Source organism: Herpailurus yagouaroundi, unplaced genomic scaffold (assembly GCF_014898765.1).
Source record: "Herpailurus yagouaroundi ecotype Mexico unplaced genomic scaffold, PumYag 571, whole genome shotgun sequence".
In the NCBI taxonomy this organism is placed as follows: Eukaryota; Metazoa; Chordata; class Mammalia; order Carnivora; family Felidae; genus Herpailurus; species Herpailurus yagouaroundi.
Window position 1 is genome coordinate 39858 of NW_024412788.1, and position 23757 is coordinate 63614.

The following is a 23757-nucleotide window of genomic DNA, read 5'->3' on the forward strand; positions in this document are numbered from 1 at the left end:
ATGAACTGTGAGATCATGACCTGAGTTGAAATCTCGAGTTGGACACTTAACCGACTGAGCCATCCCGGTGCCCCTGTTTAGATCTTTAAATCCTAGCCTTTGGGGATTTTGAATGAAGATTAAAGATAATCTTGCCATTAGGCCACTCCCATTTCCACCTCTTGATTAACATGAATCGTCTTCCCAATTTCCCTGCTGTAGGCTTTCACCCCAACCCATCCACTCCCCACCATCCACCATATTCTCTGCTTTCCTCTCTGTTACATATAAATGCCAACAGCTCCACTTAAACGTTTAATCCTACCTCTTCCTACCTTCTTGGGGATTTTGTTTCTGTTATAATCTCCTTCTTCACTGTCATCAACTTTTCTCTGGTCTGCTGGATCAGCATATAAATATATTTCCTTATCTTCTACCAGATCTGGTATTCAACAAAATTATTAGCTATTTATTGAGTGCCTAATTTGTACTACTTACCATAATAGGCACTTAGAACACATCAGTGAAAGGGAAAAATATTTCCTTTCCTTGCATGCTGGTAAAACAACCTGGTTGTTCAAAGACCTGGAGCCATCCTTGGTTTCTCTTTTCTTTATCCTTCACATCCCTTTGGATGGAGCTCCTGTTGGCTCTGCTTTCTGGAGCTCTGTACCCCCTGACACAGAGCCATGTCACCTCCCTTACGGATTCTCACAACAGCCTCACAACTCATCTTGCTTCCCCTCCTCCCCATTTACCTTTCAAAGAGCAGTAAGAGTGTTAATTTTGAAAAGTAAATTTTATTGTCACCTACTTACTTAAAATGCTCTAGCCCCTGCCTGCTTCTGCTTCACTTACAACCACATTGTTACATTCTTATCTCAGGCACCAGGGTCTTCTTGTCACTTGAGCGTTGTCAAGCTTGTGATCACCACAGTACCTTTGTTTTTGCTCTTTTCTTTGCCTAAAACACTCTCCTTTTCCATCTTTATATGGCTTTGGTTTTTTCTTATTCAGATCTTAGCTCAAATGTCACCACCTCAGGAAGTTCACTTTAAGTAGTCACCAAGCCAATTTTTCTCTATTACACAATTGTGCTCTATTTTTTTTTTTTTAGTTCCCAAGTTTTATTCAAGAATTCATACAAAATGTTCCAGATAAATGAGTTTTAATCCACCTCTTTCTCCTCTTTCTCATCCTGGTTAATCCGGAAGTAACACAGTTTGTAACTCTCTTTGCTGTTAGCAACTACTAGCAATGAATCACAGGGATTATTCTTCAGATATATTTTTTAGGTTTATTTCTTTATTTTGAGAGAGAGAGAGGAGGGGGGGGAGAGAGAGAGAGAGAGAACATGCACAAGTGGGGAAGAGGCGGAGAGAGAGGGAGAGAGAAACAATCCCAAGCAGGCTCCACACCGTCAGTGCAGAGCCCCATGTGGGGCTCAAACCCAGGAACCATGAGATCATGGCCTGAGCCTAAGTTGTATGCTTAACCAACTGAGCCACTCAGGTGCCCCCTTCAAATATTTTTTTGGTGAGTTCTTTCGAACACCATTTGGAAAAAAGCACCTCAGAAGTTACTGTAATCTTGTTTTTGTTCCTTTCAGTGGTTAGAGCCCCTCCAAGTGAGATTCCCAGATTTGCCATTCATTTTGATTCTCTCTTGAACAAACTGCTCAAAATTATCAGCCTCCACCTCTTCTCCAGGGTGGGTGCAGTCAAGGGCAAACTTCATAACTTGCTGCTTCTTCTGTTTTTTGTTTTTGTTTTTTTTTTTTTTTTTTTGCCCCCTTTCACCAGAAACTTTTTCATGGGCACCAAGGTGGCAGTAGAGGCAGAAAGCACAATTGTGCTCTATTTGTGTGTGTGTGGGGGGGGGTGCCCTTCACAATCTGAAGTTATGATTTTATCTGTTTTTATTTGCGTCTTCCTGCCTCCCTTCTCCCAGAGTGTGTGCGTTGTGAGAACAGCACCTTGTCTATCTTGACTACTGCTGTGTTCCCTGTAATTCTGACAGTGTCAGGTGTATCCAAGGGGCTCAAATCTCTCGAAAGAACACCCTCTGGAAAGAACACTCAAGTCTCTGGAAAGAATTAACAGAGTTCTTCTTATGAAGCCAAGCCTATCTCTATGTAACTTGCACCCATCCCAGCTCTGCGATTTAGGGTGGCAAAGAGCCATCTATGTTTTCTCCCTAGATCAGTCTTTCTTCCACATTTTTGAAAACAGCCCTCATTTCCGCTCTAATTGTTCTCTGTTTAGTAACAAGCATCTCCAGGTTTTCCTCTATATTTTGATAAATAACTTGATTATTTTTTGTTCTTATGGTTACTAATATATATTCATTATAAAACAAAGACGGAAAACATTGCAAGATATAACAAAGGAAAAAATCCATCTTTATCCTACCATTCAGAACTAATAAATTAAAGCATTCTGTATGTATATAGATGAAGAAATTTGAATTATGTTCTGTATATAGTTGTGCGTACATTTTCTTCATTTAACTTTGTCATAAATTTTCATGTCATTAAATATTTTAATTTTTTTATTGTGGTAAAATATACATAACATAAAATGTGCCATTTTCACCATTTTTAAACATATAGTTCAGGGGCATTAATTACATTCACAGTTTTGTGCAATCATTGCCACTCTTTACTTACAAAATTTTTACATCTCCCCAAACAGAAACTCTGTACTCATTAAGTAATAGCTCTCTGTTGTTCTGTCAGTGCAGAGCCCAATGTGGGGCTTGAAACTATGAACTGCAAGATCATGACCTGTGCCCAACTTGGATGCTTAACCGACTGAGCCACCCAGGTGCCCCTACAGCCTTTTAAATTTGCTCAAATAGTTACTTTTTAAAAATGTTTTTATTTTTTTATTTTTATTTATTTTTGAGAGAGAGAAAGAGAGACAAAGCACGAGTGAAGGAGGGCCAGAGAGAGGGAGACACAGAATCTGAAACAAGTTCCAGGCTCTGAGCTATCAGCACAGATGTTGAACTCACAGACTGTGAGATCATGATCTGAGCCAAAGTCAGATGCTTAACCAACTGAACTACCCAGGCGCCACTCAAATAGTTACTTTTACTGGACAAAAGAAAGAATGTCAATGAAGAGGTAGAGATTATAAAAAAGATTCTTTAGAAAGAATTTCTTTTGGCTCCTTTTCATATTTTCTGTCTTTTTATTGACATTTTCATTTTGTTCATACATTGTTTCCTAATTTCTTTGAGCATATTTGAAAGAGTTGTTTTAGGGGCGCCTGGGTGGCTCAGTCAGTCGAGCGTCCGACTTCGGCTCAGGTCACGATCTCATGGTTTGTGGGTTCGAGCCCCACGTCGGGCTCTGTGCTGACAGCTCAGAGCCTGGAGCCCGCTTCAGATTCTGTGTCTCCCCTCTCCTGCTCATGCTCTGACTCTCTCTGTCTCAAAAATAAATAGAAACATTAAAAAAAAGAGAGTTGTTTTATAAATTTTTTTTAACATTTATTTATTATTGAGAGACAGAGACAGAGCATGAGCGTGGGAGGGGCAGAGAGAGGGGGAGACACAGAATCCGAAACAGGCTCCAGGCTCTGAGCTGTCAGCACAGAGCCCGACGTGGGGCTCGAACTCACAAACCACGAGATCATGACCTGAGCTGAAGTCAGACGCTTTACTGACTGAGCCACCCAGGCGCCCCTGAAACAGTTGTTTTAAAGTCTTTGTCTAACATATCATATGACTTCACTGATATGAGGACTTTAAGATACAAAACAGATGGACATAAGGGAAGGGTAGCAAAAATAATATAAAAACAGGGAGGGGGACAAAACATAAGAGACTCTTAAATATGGAGAACAGAGGGTTACAGGAGGGGTTATGGGAGGGGGGATGGGTTAAATGGGTAAGGGGCATTAAGGAATCTACTCCTGAAATCATTGTTGCACTATATGCTAACTAACTTGGATGTAAATTTAAAAAATAAATTAAAAAAAAAGCTGGGATTTAGAAAAAAATAATCAAAGTCTTTGTCTAGTAAGTCCAATGTCTGGGTGTCCTCAGAGGTTATTTCTGTCAACTTCTTTTGTTCTGCTGAATATTATAATGTCGTAACTCTGGAAATCCAGATAACTCTGGAAATCCCCCTTCCCCAGAATTTGACGGCTTTTGTTCTGCTAGTTTTTGAAGGCTGTCATACTCTGTTTGTTTGGTGACTTTCATAAACTATTTTTTGCAGACTGTATCAGTTGCCATGTATGGTCAATGAAATCTCTGTTCCTTTAGCTTTTGTTTAGCCAGTGTTTTTGACAGAGATTTTCTTGACTTCCATGAGTGTAAAACCATGAACAAAGAACAACCTCTCCCAGTCTTTGCACATTTGTTCTGTGCTGGGGCCCTTCAACACTCAGCCAGGCTTGTGCTGAGTGCAGAGATCATCCAGAGCTCAAAACTGAGGGGCTGTTCCAGTCTTTCCTGAGTGGGTAACTTGCCTTAGGTGTGTGCATGGTTTTCTATAGTCCCCAAAATACACATATGTTTTTGAAAGCCATAATTTTCCAAAGAAATGTTCTTTAGCTTTTCTTTATCATAGCTATTATTTTATGTCTCAACTGCCATCTTTTGCCCCAGGTGATTGTGGGTAGTTGGTGAGCCTTACAGTTGTTTTCAAGCAGTGGATGCTGCTGCCCTGAGTTCAGTCTTGCATTAGGTGAAACAGAGATGAGCGCCTTGCACCAGTCCTTCAGGTACCCCCAGACAGGTTAGAACGGACATACCCAATGGATGCAGGTGGTCTTCCTCTCTGTGACCAGAGACCAGAGTCCTCCACTGGGAGGGCCAATGACTGACTTTGAGATTGCCACTGAGCTGAGGAGGGGTAGGGCAACGGCAAGTACAGATGTCACCAAGCTTTCCTACCATTTTTAAGTTGCCTTTTTCTTGATTCAGCATGTTTGACTGCTGTAAACCTTTGTTGTTCAGAGTTCTGACAAAGTTAGTTTTGATAGTTTCTGCTTGTTTTTCAATGTTTCTGTGGAAGGATGGGAACTTAGGGCTGTCTGCTCTGCCATTTTTTCCGATGTCACTTCTCATTTTGTCATTGAATATTTTTTTAAGTTTATTTAATTTATTTTACTTAAGTTTATTTATCTGAGAATGAGAGAGTGAGCAGGGGAGGGACAGAGAGAGAACAAATCCCAAGCAAGCTCCACGCCGTCAGTGCAGAGACCAAGGCGGGGCTCGAACTCACGAACCACGAGATCATGACCTGACCCGAAATCAAGAGTCAGATGCTTAACCAACTGAGTCACCCAGGTGTCCCATTGTCACTGAATATTTTAAAGCATTGCTTCTTAGCGACTGCCTGTTGTTTCATTATGTAGATGTACCATAGTTTACTGTAAGTGATGCACTAAAGAACATCTTTCTACACCTCTGATATTTTTAGCTTAAGACAAGTTTCCAGAAATGGAATAACCATGTCAAATATTATGAACATTTTCCGGTGTTTTCATATTTATTGCCAAATTGCCCTGCAGAAGGTTTGTGTCAGTGTACGTTTCCAGAAGCAGTGTATAAGAGTGTACGTTATCATCATGCCCTCACCTATAATTTGATGGACTTTGCCTATTTAATAGGAAAAACTGAACCACAATTTCTTTATCCATTTATCAGTTGATGGACATTTAGGCTTTTCCCACAATTTGGCTATTGTTGAGAGTGCCGTGGCAGTGAGAAAGAATGAAATATGGCCCTTTGTAGCAACGTGGATGGAACTGGAGAGTGTGATGCTAAGTGAAATAAGCCATACAGAGAAAGACAGATACCATATGCTTTCACTCTCATGTGGATCCTGAGAAACTTAACAGAAACCCATGGGGGAGGAGAAGGAAAAAAAAAAAGAGGTTAGAGTGGGAGAGAGCCAAAGTATAAGAGACTCTTAAAAACTGAGAACAAACTGAGCGTTGATGGGGGGTGGGAGGGAGGGGAGGGTAGGTGATGGGCATTAAAGAGTGCATCTTTTGGGATGAGCACTGGGTGTTGTATGGAAACCAATTTGACAATAAATTTCATATGTTAAAAAAAATAGCCAAAACCAAAAGCATTTCATGATTGTTTTTGTCTTCTCCCTTAAGAATTGCTCCTATGACTTGAGTTTGAAGCCATTGTATTCAATGAAGAACATTGTATTTTGTTCCCTCAAAACGCTGATGTACTCCAGTTTGTCAGTTTCCTTGGCTGTGTGGGCCCAAGAATTTACACTGTTCTTCTGATGAAGAATACAGTATTTTCCTTCTCTCACAAACATAACACTTGAATTTATTTTGTAGTGAATTTGAATGGTGCCTACCCTAAGCTGGTGCCCTTCAGGCCTGCAGGACGGCTGATCTCCCCACCTCTGCTGCTCTCTGTGATTCTCAACATTCTTCTCAGCTTAGCCATGCACATTGTGGGCTTCATTCTGGTTCAGAGGCAGCCTTGGTATTCCATGGAGATGCACAGGTACTATCACAGCTCTGATGCCAGCTTCTCACATCCTAATTTCCATCAAACACGGTCTGGCCCTTATGACAAGAAGCAAAGGGTTCTTCATTCTTCTGGAGGCATTGGCTTTCTTTCAAGTCCCTTGGGGAATTTTCCAGTGATCTTCTCTCCTCTGTAGCACAGTTTGAGGGAGGATATTATCCATTGGCACTTACTTTTGCTTGTCTTGTGTGATAATGATCCATGACCTTCTTTTACACCTAGGGTGACCATGCGTTATAATTTGCCCAGGCAGCCCCAGTTTGAGCCTGATATCCCAGTGAAATTTTTTAAATTAATTAATCGTTGAAGTATATTTGGCATACAATGTTACATTAATAACAAGTTATCAATTCGATCATTCTATACACCATTCCTTGCTTACCATGATATGTGGTGCCCATCTGTCACCATATATTAATATGCTATTTTTGATTACAGCTCCTATGCTGTAATTTGCATCCTCATAACATTCATTTTATAACTGGAAGTTTGGACCTCTGAATCCCCTTTATCTATTTTTCCCACCCCTTCCACGCATGTCTCCTCTGGCAACTACCGGTTTTGCTGATGCTACTAGTCTTTTCCTTTCACATTCCAATATGCTCCTGTTGGATGATAAATTATATGGTCACCCTATTTATCAATATTCAAAGATCTTAAGCCACAAGAGGAAAAACTCATGGCTTACTCATCTTTTTCCCACATAACCTTACTACACATGAAGGGTACCCAAATTATTGAATAAATAACTTGTCTCTCTATCTATCTATCTACCTATCATCTATCTATCTTTTATCTATTCATCTATCCAAAATATAGATCTATCTGTGTTGGTTTCTTTCCCCTTATTTCTCAGTATATTCTTTCCCAAAGTGTACGTAATTACAAAAGCACTGAGGGCATGGAATCCTGTAGTTACCAGTGCTCCATAAAGACCTGTCATCTTCGTTCATTACCTTTTTTGTTTCTTTTTTAGTGCCTGCACAGTGCAAAATGAAAGCATCTCAAAGTTAACCATTTCTCCCACCGCTCCAGAAAAAATTGGAAGTAACGGTGCCTTCACAAGCTTCGAAAATACTACCATATGGTTCTTGGGAACAATCAACTGTATCATCGTGGCTCTTATTTTCTCTAAAGGAAAACCATTTAGGCAGCCCATATATAAAAATTGTGAGTAGCGTTGTACCAGATCAGAGGTGATGGGTCATCAGAAGGAACACACATGCCCAGGTCACTCGGGGAGCAGCAGCGGAGTTGATGCTTATCTGGAGCCCTTGACTTTATACTCCAGGGCTCTAGAAACACATTTGGCAGCCCATTCTTTGCTCCTTTCCTCAAAGCTGCATTAAATTCTAGGGCTTCTTCCTCTACCTCTTTCCTTCACCGGAAGTTTGTCTCCAGGTGTCCTTTCATGGCACCACTGTAAATTGGGACGAGTCATTTATTTCCTCACGTGTCAGTACTTGTCGGAATTCATCTGGGAGGAGGTGGAGAGAGAGAAGTGTCACAACACTCAGTTGGAACATGTCTCCTGCCATGAAGACAATGGTTAAGATGGCATTGTGTGGTTGGCAGCCTGGGAGGGGGTCCAGCCTGAAGGAACCTGGCTATGGTAATTGTGGAGGCTCTTGGCCAAAGTACATGCTACCTCCTTACATTCTGGACTGGAGTGCGGTGTGTGTTAGGAGAAGTGGGTGACCTGGTTACCCTGTGGAACATTCATTTGTATACATCCCTACCTCTCAAATTGGGAACATTTAATTAATTAATTATTTAGTTAATTATTTTTACCTTTACTTATTTATTTCGAGAGAGAGAGAGAGAGGAAGAGCATGAGCACTGGAGGAGCAGAGAGAGAGAGCGAGAGAGAGAATCCCAAGCAGGCTCCATGCTGTCAATGCAGAGCCTGATGTGGGGCTCGAACCCATGAACTATGAAATCGTGATCTGAGGCGAAATCAAGAGTTGGATGCTTTAACAACTGAGCCACCCAGGCACCCCTAATTGGGAAAATTTAGAAGCATAAGTTGAAGGATCAATGTCCTCATAAGAATTAGTTTATTTAGAGAAAATTATTTTGCCTTTCTCCTTCTCGGGATGAGAAAGCAGTCAAATGCTTACCTCTACATTACTGCAATTTAAATATTTGTTTATTTACAGCCCTCTTTTTTTTCCAGAATAGAATTTGAAGCAGGGGATTTGCATTAAAAGGACTTGGAGACTTAACTGTCTTCAAGGCATTGTTTGAAAATACATTAGGTCAAAATTGCTCTCTCTATATTTCCCACTTTTATTAATTGAAACTTACAACATGCATGTGAAAATTTCCATCTGCTTCAAGGACATGCATAGAAATTGTGGAGGTGAGACCCATTGCATAGAAATGAGTACTTTCCATTTATTATGCTGTGTTTGGATGTAGGAATCAAGTAAGCTTAATCAGTGTTAATCTAGAATATGTCTGTCAATAGATGTGAAACTCCGTATATACTCCAATTTCTCTAAATGATAGCTTGTGTTCTTATTTCCTCAGATATATTTGTCCTTGTGTTGGTCATACAGCTGGGTGTGTGTCTATTCATTCTATTTGCTGATATTCCAGAATTATACAGGCGTTTGGATGTAAGTCTTATCTCTGGGCTATGATGATGGTTTACTGTTATATAATACCCTGACTGCAAGAAGCAGGTCACGGTGGCAATTGACATGGACTCGTGACACTGATTATCCTTTTGGAATAGTAGAGTTAAAAAAGAATACTACATTTATTTGTTTTTTGTTTTTTTTTTTAAGAGTATGTTAACCTCTTTTTTTCAACGTTTTTATTTTTATTTTTGGGACAGAGAGAGACAGAGCATGAACGGGGGAGGGGCAGAGAGAGAGGGAGACACAGAATCAGAAGCAGGCTCCAGGCTCTGAGCCGTCAGCCCAGAGCCCGACGCGGGGCTCGAACTCACGGACCGCGAGATCGTGACCTGGCTGAAGTCGGACGCTTAACCGACTGCGCCACCCAGGCGCCCCTATTTGTATTTTTTTAATTTAAGCCAGCCAGGAAATAAGATTCTGTCTAGTCTTGATTTCAAATATTTCAGAAGCATTGACCATTTTTCTTTTAAAAGATCCCTGTAAGAATGGAAAAATCTATATACATACACTGTTTCAAGCGTAAGAAAATTTTTCCCCTAAGTGCTTCTGTTTTGAAGCTGTTGAAAACAGTTTGCCTGTAACACTTTTTCTGTTAATTCTCAAATCTGTACTTACATCTTTAAAAAAAATCTCTATAATAAAGACATGTTTGTATGTTCATACTTAATGTCTGCAAAACTTGTTTGCCAAGAGCCGTAACTTACCTCATGAACTCTCTTAGAGTGTGTAATTTTGAGGCAAATGTCAAAATCTATGAGACAATTTTTACATATACAAGCTAGGGGAAATGTGTATGTCAATTCCTTTAACCTATACTTTTGAATTAGAAGTTTATTATTACCAAATGTCCTTTAGACCAATAAATAGAATACAGAAGAGATGGTAAAGGGAATGGACTTTTTTTACTTAGTGCTACGTGAGCCTGCCTGCCCACCTCTCCAACTCAAACACACGTGTCATGAAGGCCAAGGTCCTATCTTATTCAGTTTCATATTACCAGTGCCTAACATAACCCATGGCACGTAAGGGCAGTAAATGACTGATCCTTGTAGATCAGGTTCCTAAATGGAGATGAGCACTGGAAGCTCACAGTTCATTGCAAACCAGCAAAACCTTCACCAACCCTTCTTGACACGTGACATACAAACTCATGTCTACATTCGGTTTTCCTTGTGATAATTGTATCACTGTGGTTAACAGCGTAATTGCCACTATTGTTAAATATGTTCATGAATTTGAGTAAGCAGTCATGGAGATAGTCTTTGGCTGCTAGACTTCTAAGTGAGTTAAAACTTCTTAATCCTGCAGAAGTTAGGGTTAAGATATGTTGGGTTTAGTCACACTCTTTAAGAGGAAAGAGTCTTACAGAGAGGCTGATTCCTCTGGTACAACAAAATAGGGAGCCTATTTAGTTTTGGGGGGACCTGTGTGGGGTCATTGCCAACATGACTGCCAAGGAGTCTGCAGAGAATTATTGCTCACCCTAAAAATAATTATTTTTCTTCTTATTACATAAAATTGTGGGTACATTCTAGAAAATGTGAATATGCAGGCAGAGAAAATTATAACAGTATTCACTCTATCCTTCCATCTTTGAAACTTTGTATATTATAAAAGTCCATTGACTGACTTATGCAGTTTACTTTAAACGGAATCATGCTGTTTTGTAACCTAGTTATTGCTCATTTTAAAAAATTGCATTTTTTGGGGCGCCTGGGTGGCGCAGTCGGTTAAGCGTCCGACTTCAGCCAGGTCACGATCTCGCGGTCCGTGAGTTCGAGCCCCGCATCAGGCTCTGGGCTGATGGCTCAGAGCCTGGAGCCTGTTTCCGATTCTGTGTCTCCCTCTCTCTCTGCCCCTCCCCCGTTCATGCTCTGTCTCTCTCTGTCCCAAAAATAAATAAACGTTGAAAAAAAAATTTTTTTTAATTGCATTTTTTTAAAAAATAGAGATACATTCACAACGTTTAATATTCAAAAGTTAAAAAGTTCTGTCCTCTCATCCTTTTTCCCCTGCTACCAGGTCTCCTCTCTGGAGGCTACTGATGACAACACTTTATTTTATACACTTTTATTTTTATACACATATTTTATACATATGCCTACACACACACACACAGACACATATATATATTTCCTTTTTTTAATTTTTTTAAATGTTTATGCATTTTTTGATAGAGACAGAGCGTGAGTGGGTGAGGGGCAGAGAAAGAGGGAAACACAGAATCCGAAGCAGGCTCCAGGCTCTGAACTGACAGACATAGCCTGATGCAAGGCTCGAACTCACGGACCGTGAGATCATGACCTGAGCCGAAGTCAGATGCCCAACCGACTGAGCCATCCAGGCGCCCCATATATATATTTCTTATATGTGTATTCTGCCACATTCTTACACAAATAGCAGACTATTAAATTTGTCCAGGTCTTCTGAGCTGAAGATGGCAAAATGAGATGAGACGTGTGAGCAAGCTATGGAGGAAATGCCTGTAGGGGCAAAAAGGCGAGGAAGCCCAAAGAGAAGGGGAGGGTGGCACCTTATGGTGTAGGTCTGACCCCCATGAAGGAGTGACGGAAGGAGGGCCAGAGGGGTAGGGTTTCAGATTGCAGTGCAGTTCTAAGAAAGCCCAGCCACAGTTGCCCATCACAGGTATCTAGTATCTTATAAGAATGAGTGTGATTAGAAGACCTGCCATCCTCAGGTATTAGCTATGAGCAACTCATGAGGAGTGTGGGCTCAGGGTAGATGTGGTGGGAGATTCCAAGGGTAGCACTGGAGCACCTGCTACTTACTCTCCTGGCAGGAGACCCTCATGGGGCATGCCCATGGCTGCCCCGACCACACACGGTTCTGCACCACGATCTTTCATGTTACAGTGTATTTTGGTAATTGTCCCACGACAGTACATAGAGCTTCCTCATTCCTCGTTTTATGTTAATATATTGTTTCAATATACATATATGTACCATAATTTATACGCAGCCCCCGTTGATAGACATTTAGATTGCTTCCAATGTTTTGCTATTCCAAACAAAGCTGCAATAAAATAACTTCATACATATACCATTTCAGGCATGTACGAGTCTGTCTCTAGGATAAACTCCCGGAAATGGTTTTCCACTTTTAATTTCAATGGCATTGCCCTCCATAGAGTTGTACCAGTTTATAATCCCCCCAGTGTAGAAGGCAGTATATGAGACAGTGCCGGGTACAGCAGTGTGCACTTGGTTTCATTTCATCCATCCATCCATTCATTTATCTAGCCAGACATCCATTCCCATCCAGCTCCACTTGCCCCACTGGTGAGTACCCTTGTCATGGCACCATCTGTGCAGCCGTGCACACAGCCCTGAGGGTAAAGCCCTGGCTCGGGGCTGCAAAGCAGGGCTCAGCTGAGGGGAGATGTGGCACCAGAGAGACAAGGGCAACACTGCCCCTGTCACATTCGACTTGTGTACCATCAGAGCCTCCTGGGAATAGAGCCACATTCCTGTATTCCCTCATAAAAGCGAGCAACGCAAGCAAACAAAAACACTTTTATCAAATTTGTCAAATTTTGATCGAATTGATTTGGGGAAATTGAGAAATTACAGGGGCACCAAAAAATAAAAAGGAGAAGAAAGAAAGATAAAACAACAAAAGCAGCAATCATAGTTTCTGTTATTTTGTGTGTGCCTCTAATATGCATACGTGTAATGTCTACATGTAAGCATGTCTATTACACACGTGATTTATAACCTATGAAAATGTACACTGTGAATGTGTGAACAGCTTTCTGACATTTATTTGTCTTCAAACTAACAGTGATTCTCCGTCTCCCACCAGCTTCTCTGCACTCCTCTTCTGTGGAGGGTTTACATCATCATTATGCTCAGCTCCAACTTCATTGTGTCCCTTGTGGTGGAGGTAAGTGCCCTCCGACTTCTGATCACTGTGGGTAGGGATGGACGGGGCATTCTTTGGGAGTCTGAAAAAAGGAACAGCCTTAGAGGATAAGAGTCAGCAGTCCAAGAGGCTCCCTGCCCTGGTGACATGAGCAATGGTGCTTTCCTCTAGTGAGCTCCAAACAAGGTGTTAATTTTCTCGTCTACATGGTGGACCTGGAGAGAATGGGATTATGATGTCTAAGGACCTGTTCGTTTCTAAAATCCACAAGTAGAGAACTGACTCAATTCGTTTTTTTGAAATTACGTATGATTCACATACTACAAAATTTGCCTTCTTAAAAAGTGTGCAGCTCACTGAGTTGTGCAACCATCACCACTAATTCCAGAGCATTCTCATCACCCCAGAAGAAATCCTGTACCCATTAGCAGTCGTTCCTCATTCCCCCTTCCCCCTTCTTCACCCCTTGGCAACCACTAATTTACTTTCGGTCTCCACGCATTTACCTATCAGGACAGTTCACATAAAGGGAATCATAGAATATGTGGCCTTTTATGTCTGGCTTCTTTCACTTAACAACGTCTATTTCTTTTACTTTACACATGGGAAATAAGATTCATAGTGAGCTTTTCTTAGATTTGATTCTTCATCTCCCATTTACTCCATTTCCTCAGTGAAATGAGTTTGTGGTCTCCTTTCTTTGGCTATGTGGTTCACTCTCCTCCTTCAGCACTGTTATTTAGACCAAATCTTCATTCTTCAAAGCCTCCTGGAGAACAGGGGTCACCCCTAGAAAAGACATCTGTGTCAAAGGGGAGGTGAGCATCGGATTCCATCTGTCCCCAATCTGGGTGGCAATGTTTCCAGTGGCAAACACAGCCTTATGCCAGTGAGGGGGGAATCCCTGGAACCTGACTTCTCTGCAGCACCTTCCTTAACAGGCAGGGTAAAAACCACACAGGAGCCAGTGGCAGAAAAGAACATAGAATTAAGGTACTAGAGCCTCTCTCTGTGTGCATATCCAGGGCTTCTCAAACTTGAGTGGGCATCAGAGTCACCTGGAGGGTTTATTAAAACCCAGGTTGCCCAGCCCTTCCCCTAGCATTTCCGATTCAAAGGTCTAGAATAGGCACAAGTGTTTGTCAGGTGATTCTGATACTGCTGGTGGAGGGACCACACTGTGAAGTACCGTGCTAACCCGTATGGTCTCCAAAGCCACCAAATTAATAAGAGAGGATCGCATGAGTGTCCTCATACCCAGCTGCAGAAGGATGAACCTTGCCCTTTAAAGGATAATCTTGTGTTCGTACCTTGTCCCTATCAGTGATCACATTATTTCCTCTGCCTGGTATGGCTTCCCCCAATATCTCCTTATGGGAATGCTATTCCATCCTCTATGGCACAGCAGTAGTAGTATCGTCTTCATGAATCTTTCCCAAAGCCTGGATGGGTGAGTCAAGTAACAGTGGTTTAAACAGTCAAGATATTTATTGTCTCACTTAACCGGAAGATTCGAAGTAAGTGGCCATAGAGTTGGTTCAGCAACTCAGTGGTGTCATTGGGGATCATCAATCTTTCTCTCTTCTGCCTCCCCATCTTTAGATACGGGCCTTTCGGGGCGCCTGGGTGGCGCAGTCGGTTAAGCATCCGACTTCAGCCAGGTCACGATCTCGCGGTCCGTGGGTTCGAGCCCCGCGTCGGGCTCTGGGCTGATGGCTCAGAGCCTGGAGCCTGTTTCCGATTCTGTGTCTCCCTCTCTCTCTGCCCCTCTCCCGTTCATGCTCTGTCTCTCTCTGTCCCAAAAATAAATAAACGTTGAAAAAAAAATTAAAAAAAAAAGTTGAAAAAAAAATTTAGATACGGGCCTTTCATGTTTGCGTGTATTGCTTATGGTGTCCAGATAGCTGCCGCATAGCTGGGCATTATCTGTGTTTTGATGCAGGAAAAAAAAATGGAAGGAGAGGCACCAGCAAGCCTTTTTTCCCTTAAGTATGAACCTTTTATAAGGAAACAAAGTCATTTTCTATAGCCACCTGCAGACTTCGTCTTATGCCTCATTGGTCAGAACTGTGTCTTATTGTCATCCTGAGGAGAAAAGGATTCTGGGAAAGTGGATCTATGCCAAACATTAGACAGATTTGCTGAGATTGTGTGTGAGTTTTTTCCTCTTAGGTGGGCAGGAAAAAGTTGGAAGGATTGTGCTATAGGTAATGGAGCAACAAAGTCTCCCATAATCCTCTAGCAGGAAGCCATTAGAATGTCACCATGTTTGCAGTTAAAAGAAAGCATAAGCCGGAAGTAGTTCACCTGGGTTGGAATCCTTTCTTGCCGCCTGACTCTGGGCAGCACTTGCAACTCCACTTCTCTATGTCTCCGTTTTCTCATCTGAAACGCCGTGATAATAAGGGTACCTAACCTTACAGGGTTACTGTGAGCATGAAAGGTGAACACAGAAAAGCATGTAGTAAATGTTTGATAAATATAAACTATTATCATTATGTTATCTCTTGTGATACTTAGCATTTCTTAGTTTGTATCTATCAGTCATGCAGGCTTTCATTTGTTCATTCACTCCACAAACATTTGTTGACCCTGTGCCATGACCTAGGGTGCAATTCGAGGCAGATCCTGATGATGGAGGGGTGCTGCTCACAGTCTACAGCAAGCAAGAGGACCAGTGCTACAGTTATTTGTGTGTAGATTGTGTAAACGGCGCTGGCAAGAACTCATCTCAGTATCTACAGTGTCTAAAACCCTGCTTTATTCTAATAGAAGCTGGGTAAAGCTTTGTTCAATTATTAAATGTTAAGAAGTGACACTGCTCGCCTCCAGCAGATGGAGAGGATAATTTGACACTCATGAAAGATTAAGTTTCTCCTTTGTTTCTCGAGTCCACTGAGAAATGGAGACCGGCATAGATGTTCAGTGGGGGTTCCCAGCAGCTTTCACACTGAGAAATGATGCTGTGGGGTCCTAGCTCTCACCCTCAGGCTCCTGCATGGCAGTCTTCACTTATTCGAAGTTCCCTTCTGCTGTCAGTAGGCATTCAGGAACAAACCAAAGCCATTTGAGTCTGTGGTTGAAGGAAGTTGTAATGGAGAATTACAGACACTAAGATTTCATGCCCTATGAGGTGAGCAGAGTAGATAAAGACCCCAGGCTATCACGGATGCAGCAAGATGTTTTCCTCACATAGCTCTAGGTATATCTGACAGGAGATACTAAAGATTGGTGGCCAGCCTGTGACAAAGATGGTCCAGAGAGGTTTCAAGGGACAGGCATGGGGGATGGCTGGCCTTCTGTTGCACAGTTCCAAATATTTCCTGATCTGCTGAGAGGACTAAGACTATCCCTAATCTTAGAGCGGTTTTGAATGGGATCTTATCCTCACCTTGCTTTCTCATGATCTAACCTCCAACTGAAAGGCATAGGAGCTAATCTGGATAGCTTTAATTCTTCTCGTTTTTATTACTTATGTGTTTGTGTATATATGTGTGTGTATGTATGTATGTATGTGTGAATTATTTTAGTAGCCAATCTGAAGAGCTTGTGTGGTGAAGTGTTTGTTTGTTTGTTTTATGCTTTTTGTTTTGTTTTGTTTTGTTTTAGAAATCATATTTCTTCAAGGGTTTCCTTTTGTTTCTAGTTCTACATTTAATTTATAAGGTAGAGTGACAGAACAGGTTACTTCTCGGTCCTTCAGTTTCCCAATCCAGACCAGCAAAGTGAGACAGGCCATTATACTTCTAGAATTGTGATAACACTCAAGGCATGTCTTATAGCGCTAAAGTCTCTCTGTGTGTGTCTGTATGTGTGTTTGGTTTTGTTTCATTTTGTTTGTTTGTTTTTTTGTTTAAAACCTGGTAAGATATCCTAGAGGTAAGTTAGACTTTAAGACCAGTAATTGGATACCTATGATCCTGCCCTATTCCAGCTCGATGGAGAACTACTGTTCTCTTTTTAATTAAGAAGGACAAAACAAAAAACAAAAAAGCAACTTGCTGTGGGAAAGTAATAATTTGTGGGGCTGAGTACAAAATGAAAAAGTAGAATAACAAGTCTGGCTAGGTGAGCCCTGAAGTTTACAAGATGTTCTTGAGATGGCTGTGTGGGTCTTTAACAGCCTGCTAACAGATGATCCATTTTTTGAGACAGAAAGATTCAGACTAGCTGTTCTCTATTATTTCCATTGGCAATGGGATTCCAATATCAAAGATGGGTGGAATTTAGGAAAACTACTACCCTGGCAAAGGTCCTTGTAGAATCCCATAGAATTGATTCTTCCAGTCTAGCAAAGATACCACTGATAGACACCAAATTGAGTTCTCATTCTGTGGGACAGCAGGCCGTCTCATATTTTTTGTTTTTCTCAAGATAACTTCTAAGATGGTTAACTTTTATGACTTACGATAAAAATGAAAAAATAACACAATAACCTCTTATACACTCTGTATTATGTTATAACTTGAGACCTGCTTGAGGCTCAGTCTAACTCATGAAATAAAATGGCAGTCCAAAATGTTTCCAAAGAGACATGTCTTCTGTAATCTTAGAAAAATGCATTGTAGTGAAATACTTGTAGATGAAAGAGGCCACAGTGAATAGGGCCACAGTACATAGCTTATTGTCTTATTTATTTATTAAAAAAATTTTTTTGATGTTTATTTATTTTTGAAGGAGAGGGAGACAGAGCGTGAGGGAGGAGGGGCAGAGAAAGACAGAGACACAGAATCTGAAGCAAGCTCCAGGCTTCGAGCTGTCAGCACAGAGCTCAAACCCATAAACCACGAGATCATGACCTGAGCCAAAGTAGGAGGCTTAACTGACTAAGCCACCCAGATGCCCCCATAGCTATTTGTTAAGTAAATAATTCATAAAGGTGGTAAAGGGAGGCATCTATACCATGCCCTGCCCTACATTGTAAGGAGAGTTACACAAAGAAGGAATTATTATTTCTAATCACTGAAGCTCAGATAAGGTAACTGATTTGTCCATAGTAGATGTCAGAGCTGGAACTTGAATCCAGATCTGTCCAGGTGTAAGACTGTGGCCCATATTCCAATTTATTGACCTGTATTTGGGACTATGCAGTCATATGGCAGGGCACACCAAAGCCACATCTTTCTATAAGGTAATTCCATGGGGTGGACTGCAGAATTTGAATGATTTTAAATTTAATTTATATATGAGATTCAAAAGGAATTTCATCCTCGAGGCAGACTACTTCAAGCTATGTTTCCAGATTCTTAAAACTGGGAACTCTCTCTTTTCCCAGAAGAGTTCCTTGAGTGGAAAAGCTTGAGAGGCTGAGACCTACCTCATGAAACCACATTGGATTTGTTCGTACAGGCCTCAAGTTTTTTGTCAAGCTGGATCTAAGCAGCTAATGTGGTAGCTCCTCCGTAGGGTCTATGGAGGACCATAGCCAACCTCTGGTTTTAAGAATAACTCTCTTATTTTGCAGGAGGCCATTATTGAAAACCGAGCCCTGTGGACAACATTCAAAAGGTGTTTTGGCTATCAATCAAAAAGCCAGTATCGGATATGGCAGAGGGCCTTGGCAGATGACCCCAGCTGGCCCCCGCTAAACCAAACGTCCTACTCTGACATGCCAGAGTGTGGCAGGGGGGTGTCTTACAGCAATCCGGTGTTTGAGAGCAATGAGGAACAACTCTGAAGCCAAAGTGATCTCTAAGGTGATAAAGCATAGAAACAATGACAAAAGGGACCAGTTTCAGTAATTTTCAAACAATGGGACTCTTACAAAATCAGCTGGAGTTTTTGGAATAAAAAAACCCATCCAATCACGATTGCAAATTCAAGTTTACCTGATAAAATACTTTCTACAGAGCAGAACACTGCCCCCAGAAGAGTGCCTTCCTCTTGATTCTGAAAGTATTGACGGTGTTGGTGAATCAAGAGTGAGCCAACGATGGCAATCAGCCCAGAGACTGGGAGGCTAAAGGACAAGGAGAATATATAATCTCTTTTCTTAGGTAACATTTTTTAAATGAATTGAGAGAAAGTAGCACTATGTGTAGCCATAGAAATGAAACATGTGAAGGATCACCTTTGAATTCTTATTTTATTGATGGAAAAACAAGTGCATGAGAGCCATTATACCAGTCCTCACTGTCTGGTTTCCTTTCCTGCATAGTACTTTCAGAGTTGAGACATTTTCTTCTGCTTCTGGCCTTCTCCTACATATTTGGAAGGATGGGCTAAGCTCATGCTTCAGTAACAAACAAGCCCCTTGTCTCAGTGGCTTAACGCACAAGAGCTTCTTTCGTGGTCCAGGTGACTCTGTAGACTAGCTCTCCTCAGTGGTGACTGCTTCAATCCGTTGGCTCCACCGGCTGAAAACAAGTACTCCACGTTCACTATGCTGGGAAAGGAAGAGACTGGAGAAGGCACAAAGGCTTTTCACTGCCTCACCCAAAAAGTGGAACGCCTCTCTTCCACTACTCACATCTCATTAATCAAGGGTTTGGCAAAGGAACTGGGAAGTACAGTCTCCTGTGTTTAGGGCTGGTTTCATGGGCACATGACCTGTGCAGTCACCTGGGGCCCCATGCTTAGAAGGGCCCCACATTTGGTTTAATGCTTTGCTGCTGCCATCTCGAAATTCTTAATTTTTGATGCTCTTTGATACATGCTACTTTAGTTTCTCTCCCAGGAACCCGAGCTGGACCAACTACATAATTTGTGGGGCTGAGTACAAAATGGAAATTATTTTTGAGAAAAATTAGTCTTGTACCACAACATTATATGTTATCAATTGATGTAAGTGCTTATGCAATCTACACATTTCTTAAGTTTGAAAAGGCTTCGATTTTCAGGAAACAGAAATTGCCCTTATTTTATCACTATTACAATTCTGTTATTTCGGATTCATTTAGCATAGAAAACATCCAGATTTCTGTTAGCTCAGCAGACAACTCTGAGTTTTAGGAAAACATCCACAGGTAGCATTTTAAAGCAAAAGCAAAATTTTCATTACAAACCTCAAATCCTAGGTGAAGGTTCTGGGCAGGGGGTGTGTCCCAAGCTGGCTTTTCTCCTTATCAGTAGCATCTGCAAGCATTCCCTTCCCTGGCTGAATTCTGGAGCATGGCTGGATGCTCTGTGGCTGCAGATAATTCTGGAAACACAGTGTTTCTCAGCCATGAAAGTATCTTGTTGCTTCTGGTTTTAAAATAGGGTGTGAAGAATCATGTAAATAGGCTGCAGAATCATTGTCTTCCTTGGTACAGAAAGAAATGTTTCCTTTTACAGAGTTAGCCACAGCAGAGATATGGTAGCTCTGAATGTCTTTTTCTAAAACTCGTAGTTTTCTCGTTTTTCAACAGGGCAAGCTGGAGATGGTCTACAACCTAGTCCTGGGCAAGGGCATTCCCACCTAGAAGATCCCCTTACCAGGTGCTGTCACCTCTCCTGTCTCATTTGCATTGCACGATTCACTCAGACTCAGGCAAGGAAAGGCTTATCATCCACTTTTACACGTGAGGAAACTGAGATTCACAGTAAGGAGAGCAGACCCAGGCCTCAGACACAGATCTTCTGAGCAAACCTTCTGTTGTTTCCAAATACCTCCTAATTACAAAGCTCCAGCAGGGCTGGGTGTTTGGGGTGCTCTCACAGTCAAACAAAGAATAGGTTTCTTATTCTTCAGGTGGAAGGAAGCAACCTTTTGCTAATACCAGGGCCTAATGTTCAAATGAATGCCAGGCACCCTGCCAAGCTTGGGCTAGAGGCAGGTTAAAAACAAAACAAAACTAAAACCCATGAGTGTCTGTCTTTCTGAGACTCTGAGTTGCTCTTACCTTGGTCCTAAGTTCCATCCTCAGTGATTCAACAAGACCGGCAGGAAAACAGAGAGGGAAGACTCCATTTCCTCACCAGCCAAACAGCCCTAAAATCTTTGTCAAAAGAGTCTTATTCTGAAGACTGTACTTGAAGTTAACTGTAACTGAGAGGTAGTGAGAAAATGCTTTACTTGAAAAAATGGGGTTGGGGGGTATTGTCAAGGGATGTGAGAGTTGTTTTCAAATACTTGAAGGGTTCCTGTGGGAGAGAAGGCTCCCACCTGTGCCTGGTGGCACGCTCAGTGTGTAAAGGGCACAGTGGGAATGGCTTCAGGCTGACACGAAGACCACTGCCCCAACAGCTCAAACAGCAGTGGAAGCTGGTGACCCATGAGGTGTGTGCCCCATGACATTGGCAATACAAGGGGATATTCAGAGACCAATTAGAGGTGGAAGTCAACTCTCCAATGGAATTCAATTACCTGCCAGATCCTTTTCAGACTTGATATGCACATGTCTCAATCTTATGCTGTGATGTGAACCATTTACTGTCACTGCCCACATAGAATATCAGCCTGCCTTTTGTGGGGAGATGGGCTGGGGAGGACAGGTTTATAGCCCTGTGAGGTCCCACAGTCAAATGGGCTTGACTGCTCTGTACCTTGGAAGGTGGCTTTGGTTGGGGATAAGATTCTAGAAAACAGGTACCCACTGATGGGTCCTGACCACCAAACTGACAGCTGGGACATACTTCTGATGTGTGTGTTTTCATAGAAAGAGCTGCTTGAAAAAAATCAGTAAAGAAAATGTGGGAGAGTGTGCCAAACCTGAGGTCAGAGTACCTGCGCCTGATACGCTTGTCTGACCAGGACTTGGAGGAGAAAAGAACACAGTCATCTGATCCACATCATTTAAAAGGTCCCCTGTATGTTCGCTCCAAGGTACGCAGCTCTGACCCACAGAGAGGAACTCTGGCTCTGGGTTCTTCTCACTAAACACGTAATGATCTGAGAATGGAAATATGTCTGTGCCATCTGCATCCTCTGAGCTCATAGAAGGGTGCGTGTGCACACTTGCAGATGCAATGACTAGAAAAGCAAGTATTTATTCAGAGTCCTGTATTTAGTTTATGCTGTAATAAGTCATTCTGTGCAAAAGAGGCAAGCATAATCTGTAACTCTTGTGTTATAAAATCAACCTTTTTCCCTTTCTGCAGTGGAGTCTTTCACTGTGGCTAATACTCCAGGCATGTGGAATCAAAATCACATCTTTACAAAGTTTTAGACATTTCCTAATGCTGTAGACACCATTGTTCCCCGCTTGGTAACAGGGCACTACCGTCTACAAAAACTTTTGCACTCATTCTCTAGTTTAAGCCTCATGACAATCTAAAGAGGAAGGCAGGGCAAGAATTACTATCCTCCTTCTTTTGATGAGGTACCAGACCCTCCAAAAGTCTCAGTAACTTGTACAAGGGCATGTAGGAGCTGGAGCTGCGTTCAGACGCAGGACTTCTGCCAATGAGTTCTCTGCTCTGTCACTCTCCCATGTTTCTCCTGGATGAAATGTTTGTAGCATTGAAGAACAAGAAGGCAATCAAGGCAAGGTAACCATCCAGTGGACTGCCGTGACAAGTGTAATTGCTTCCAGAAAGAGATTTTAGTTCTCATAGAAGTTCTCTTGAATTTGATCATCAGTCACAGAAAGGTCAACTCCCATTGCTGAGGAGTAAAATCCAATAACCAGAGCCCTACAGCCTATTTTGTGGGAGCAGATATAGCTCTGGTTTGTGATTTCGGTCTCCAGAAGCAGAAACCTATATCTTTGCTTGAATTTTGCTCGGCCTCCACTTTGTCCAGCATTTTCGAGTCATATGGACTCTGTCTTGGCTTTAGGCTAACCTCCCTTACGCCAGTCGGTAGCTCATTATTGCCAGCACTCGGTAACTCACTCACTCCAAGCATACAGGGACTTTCCCAACTCGATACCTTTGCTCATGCTGCTTTGTCTTTGGGGGCATCGATAATTCTTACTCTCATCCCCACATGCCCAAATCCCACCCATTCTCAAGACCCAGTTAGAATGCCACCTGGTCTGCAAGCCAGAAGGGAGTTCTCTTCTGGCTACACACTGCCTGCACTCCTCAAATGTCTCCTTTGTGTGGCAGGCACCTCTTTTGATCATGCATAATGGTCATGTGCCATTTGGGATTCCTCCAACTCCCACCCAACTCCACTTTAACTAGAGTGCGCATTCTTTGAGGGTAGGGACCAAGCCTGATTCTTCTCATCTGCCCACTCGGCACCCAGCACAGGGCAGTGGTTGGGGCTCGGCAAGCAGCTGTGGCATGATTGAATAAAAAATATAATCACTAGGACATTTTGTTGATTTATTTTTCCTTCTTTGTCTGTGAACATCTGCTTTCCATGCAGTACAAAGAAGCTGAACTAAAACAATAGGACTATGAATAAAAACACAAAGTGCAAAGTATAGTGATTCCAACATGGAAGCTTCATCAGTCTGGCTGCCCATTTACATGGCAGAGTGCGGAGGTATGCTGTGGAGTTACATGGGTTAGGCATGTGTTGCAAAGACACTCTCAATGTGTAGGGGACCCAAGGAGTGAATTTGTGTGCAGGGACAAAAGCTCTCTCAGGGATATGCTCAACCCAAGGGGAGGGAAAACTGGGGCAGGGCACTTTGTTTAAAAACCAAGGGACAAGGTTTTGGAGGACAAGGGAAGTTTGAGTACGACTGGGTGTGTATTCTCTCTGTTCTCTGGTTTCACCCTAACTTTCAGAACTTTTGCAAGGACTTGGGAAGCGGTGATGGAGAGAGAGGGGGTGCAGAGAGGTAGAGAGAGAGAGAGGAAGAGCTAAACCGTCTTGTGTTCTGTGTGTCACAGTGCAATAAAAGGCGGGTGGAGAGAA

At 42.1% G+C, this 23757-nt stretch overlaps 1 protein-coding gene and 1 pseudogene across 1 annotated transcript in view; one reads left to right on the forward strand and one right to left on the reverse strand.

Moving 5' to 3' along the window:
• The window catches only part of LOC121024024 (probable cation-transporting ATPase 13A4), a gene marked incomplete at its 5' end in the record, with an annotated part of 55944 nt that extends 33906 nt beyond the window's left edge, over positions 1-22038 (forward strand). Inside the window, 5 exons of the mRNA XM_040466340.1 lie at positions 6300-6471; positions 7472-7665; positions 9028-9116; positions 12963-13043; positions 18487-22038. Coding sequence (XP_040322274.1) covers positions 6300-6471; positions 7472-7665; positions 9028-9116; positions 12963-13043; positions 18487-18699 — 749 coding nt within the window. The remainder of the gene's footprint in view (positions 1-6299; positions 6472-7471; positions 7666-9027; positions 9117-12962; positions 13044-18486) is intronic.
• On the reverse strand, positions 1115-5061 carry LOC121024021 (60S ribosomal protein L22-like; annotated as a pseudogene).
• Positions 22039-23757: the final 1719 nt, after the last annotated feature.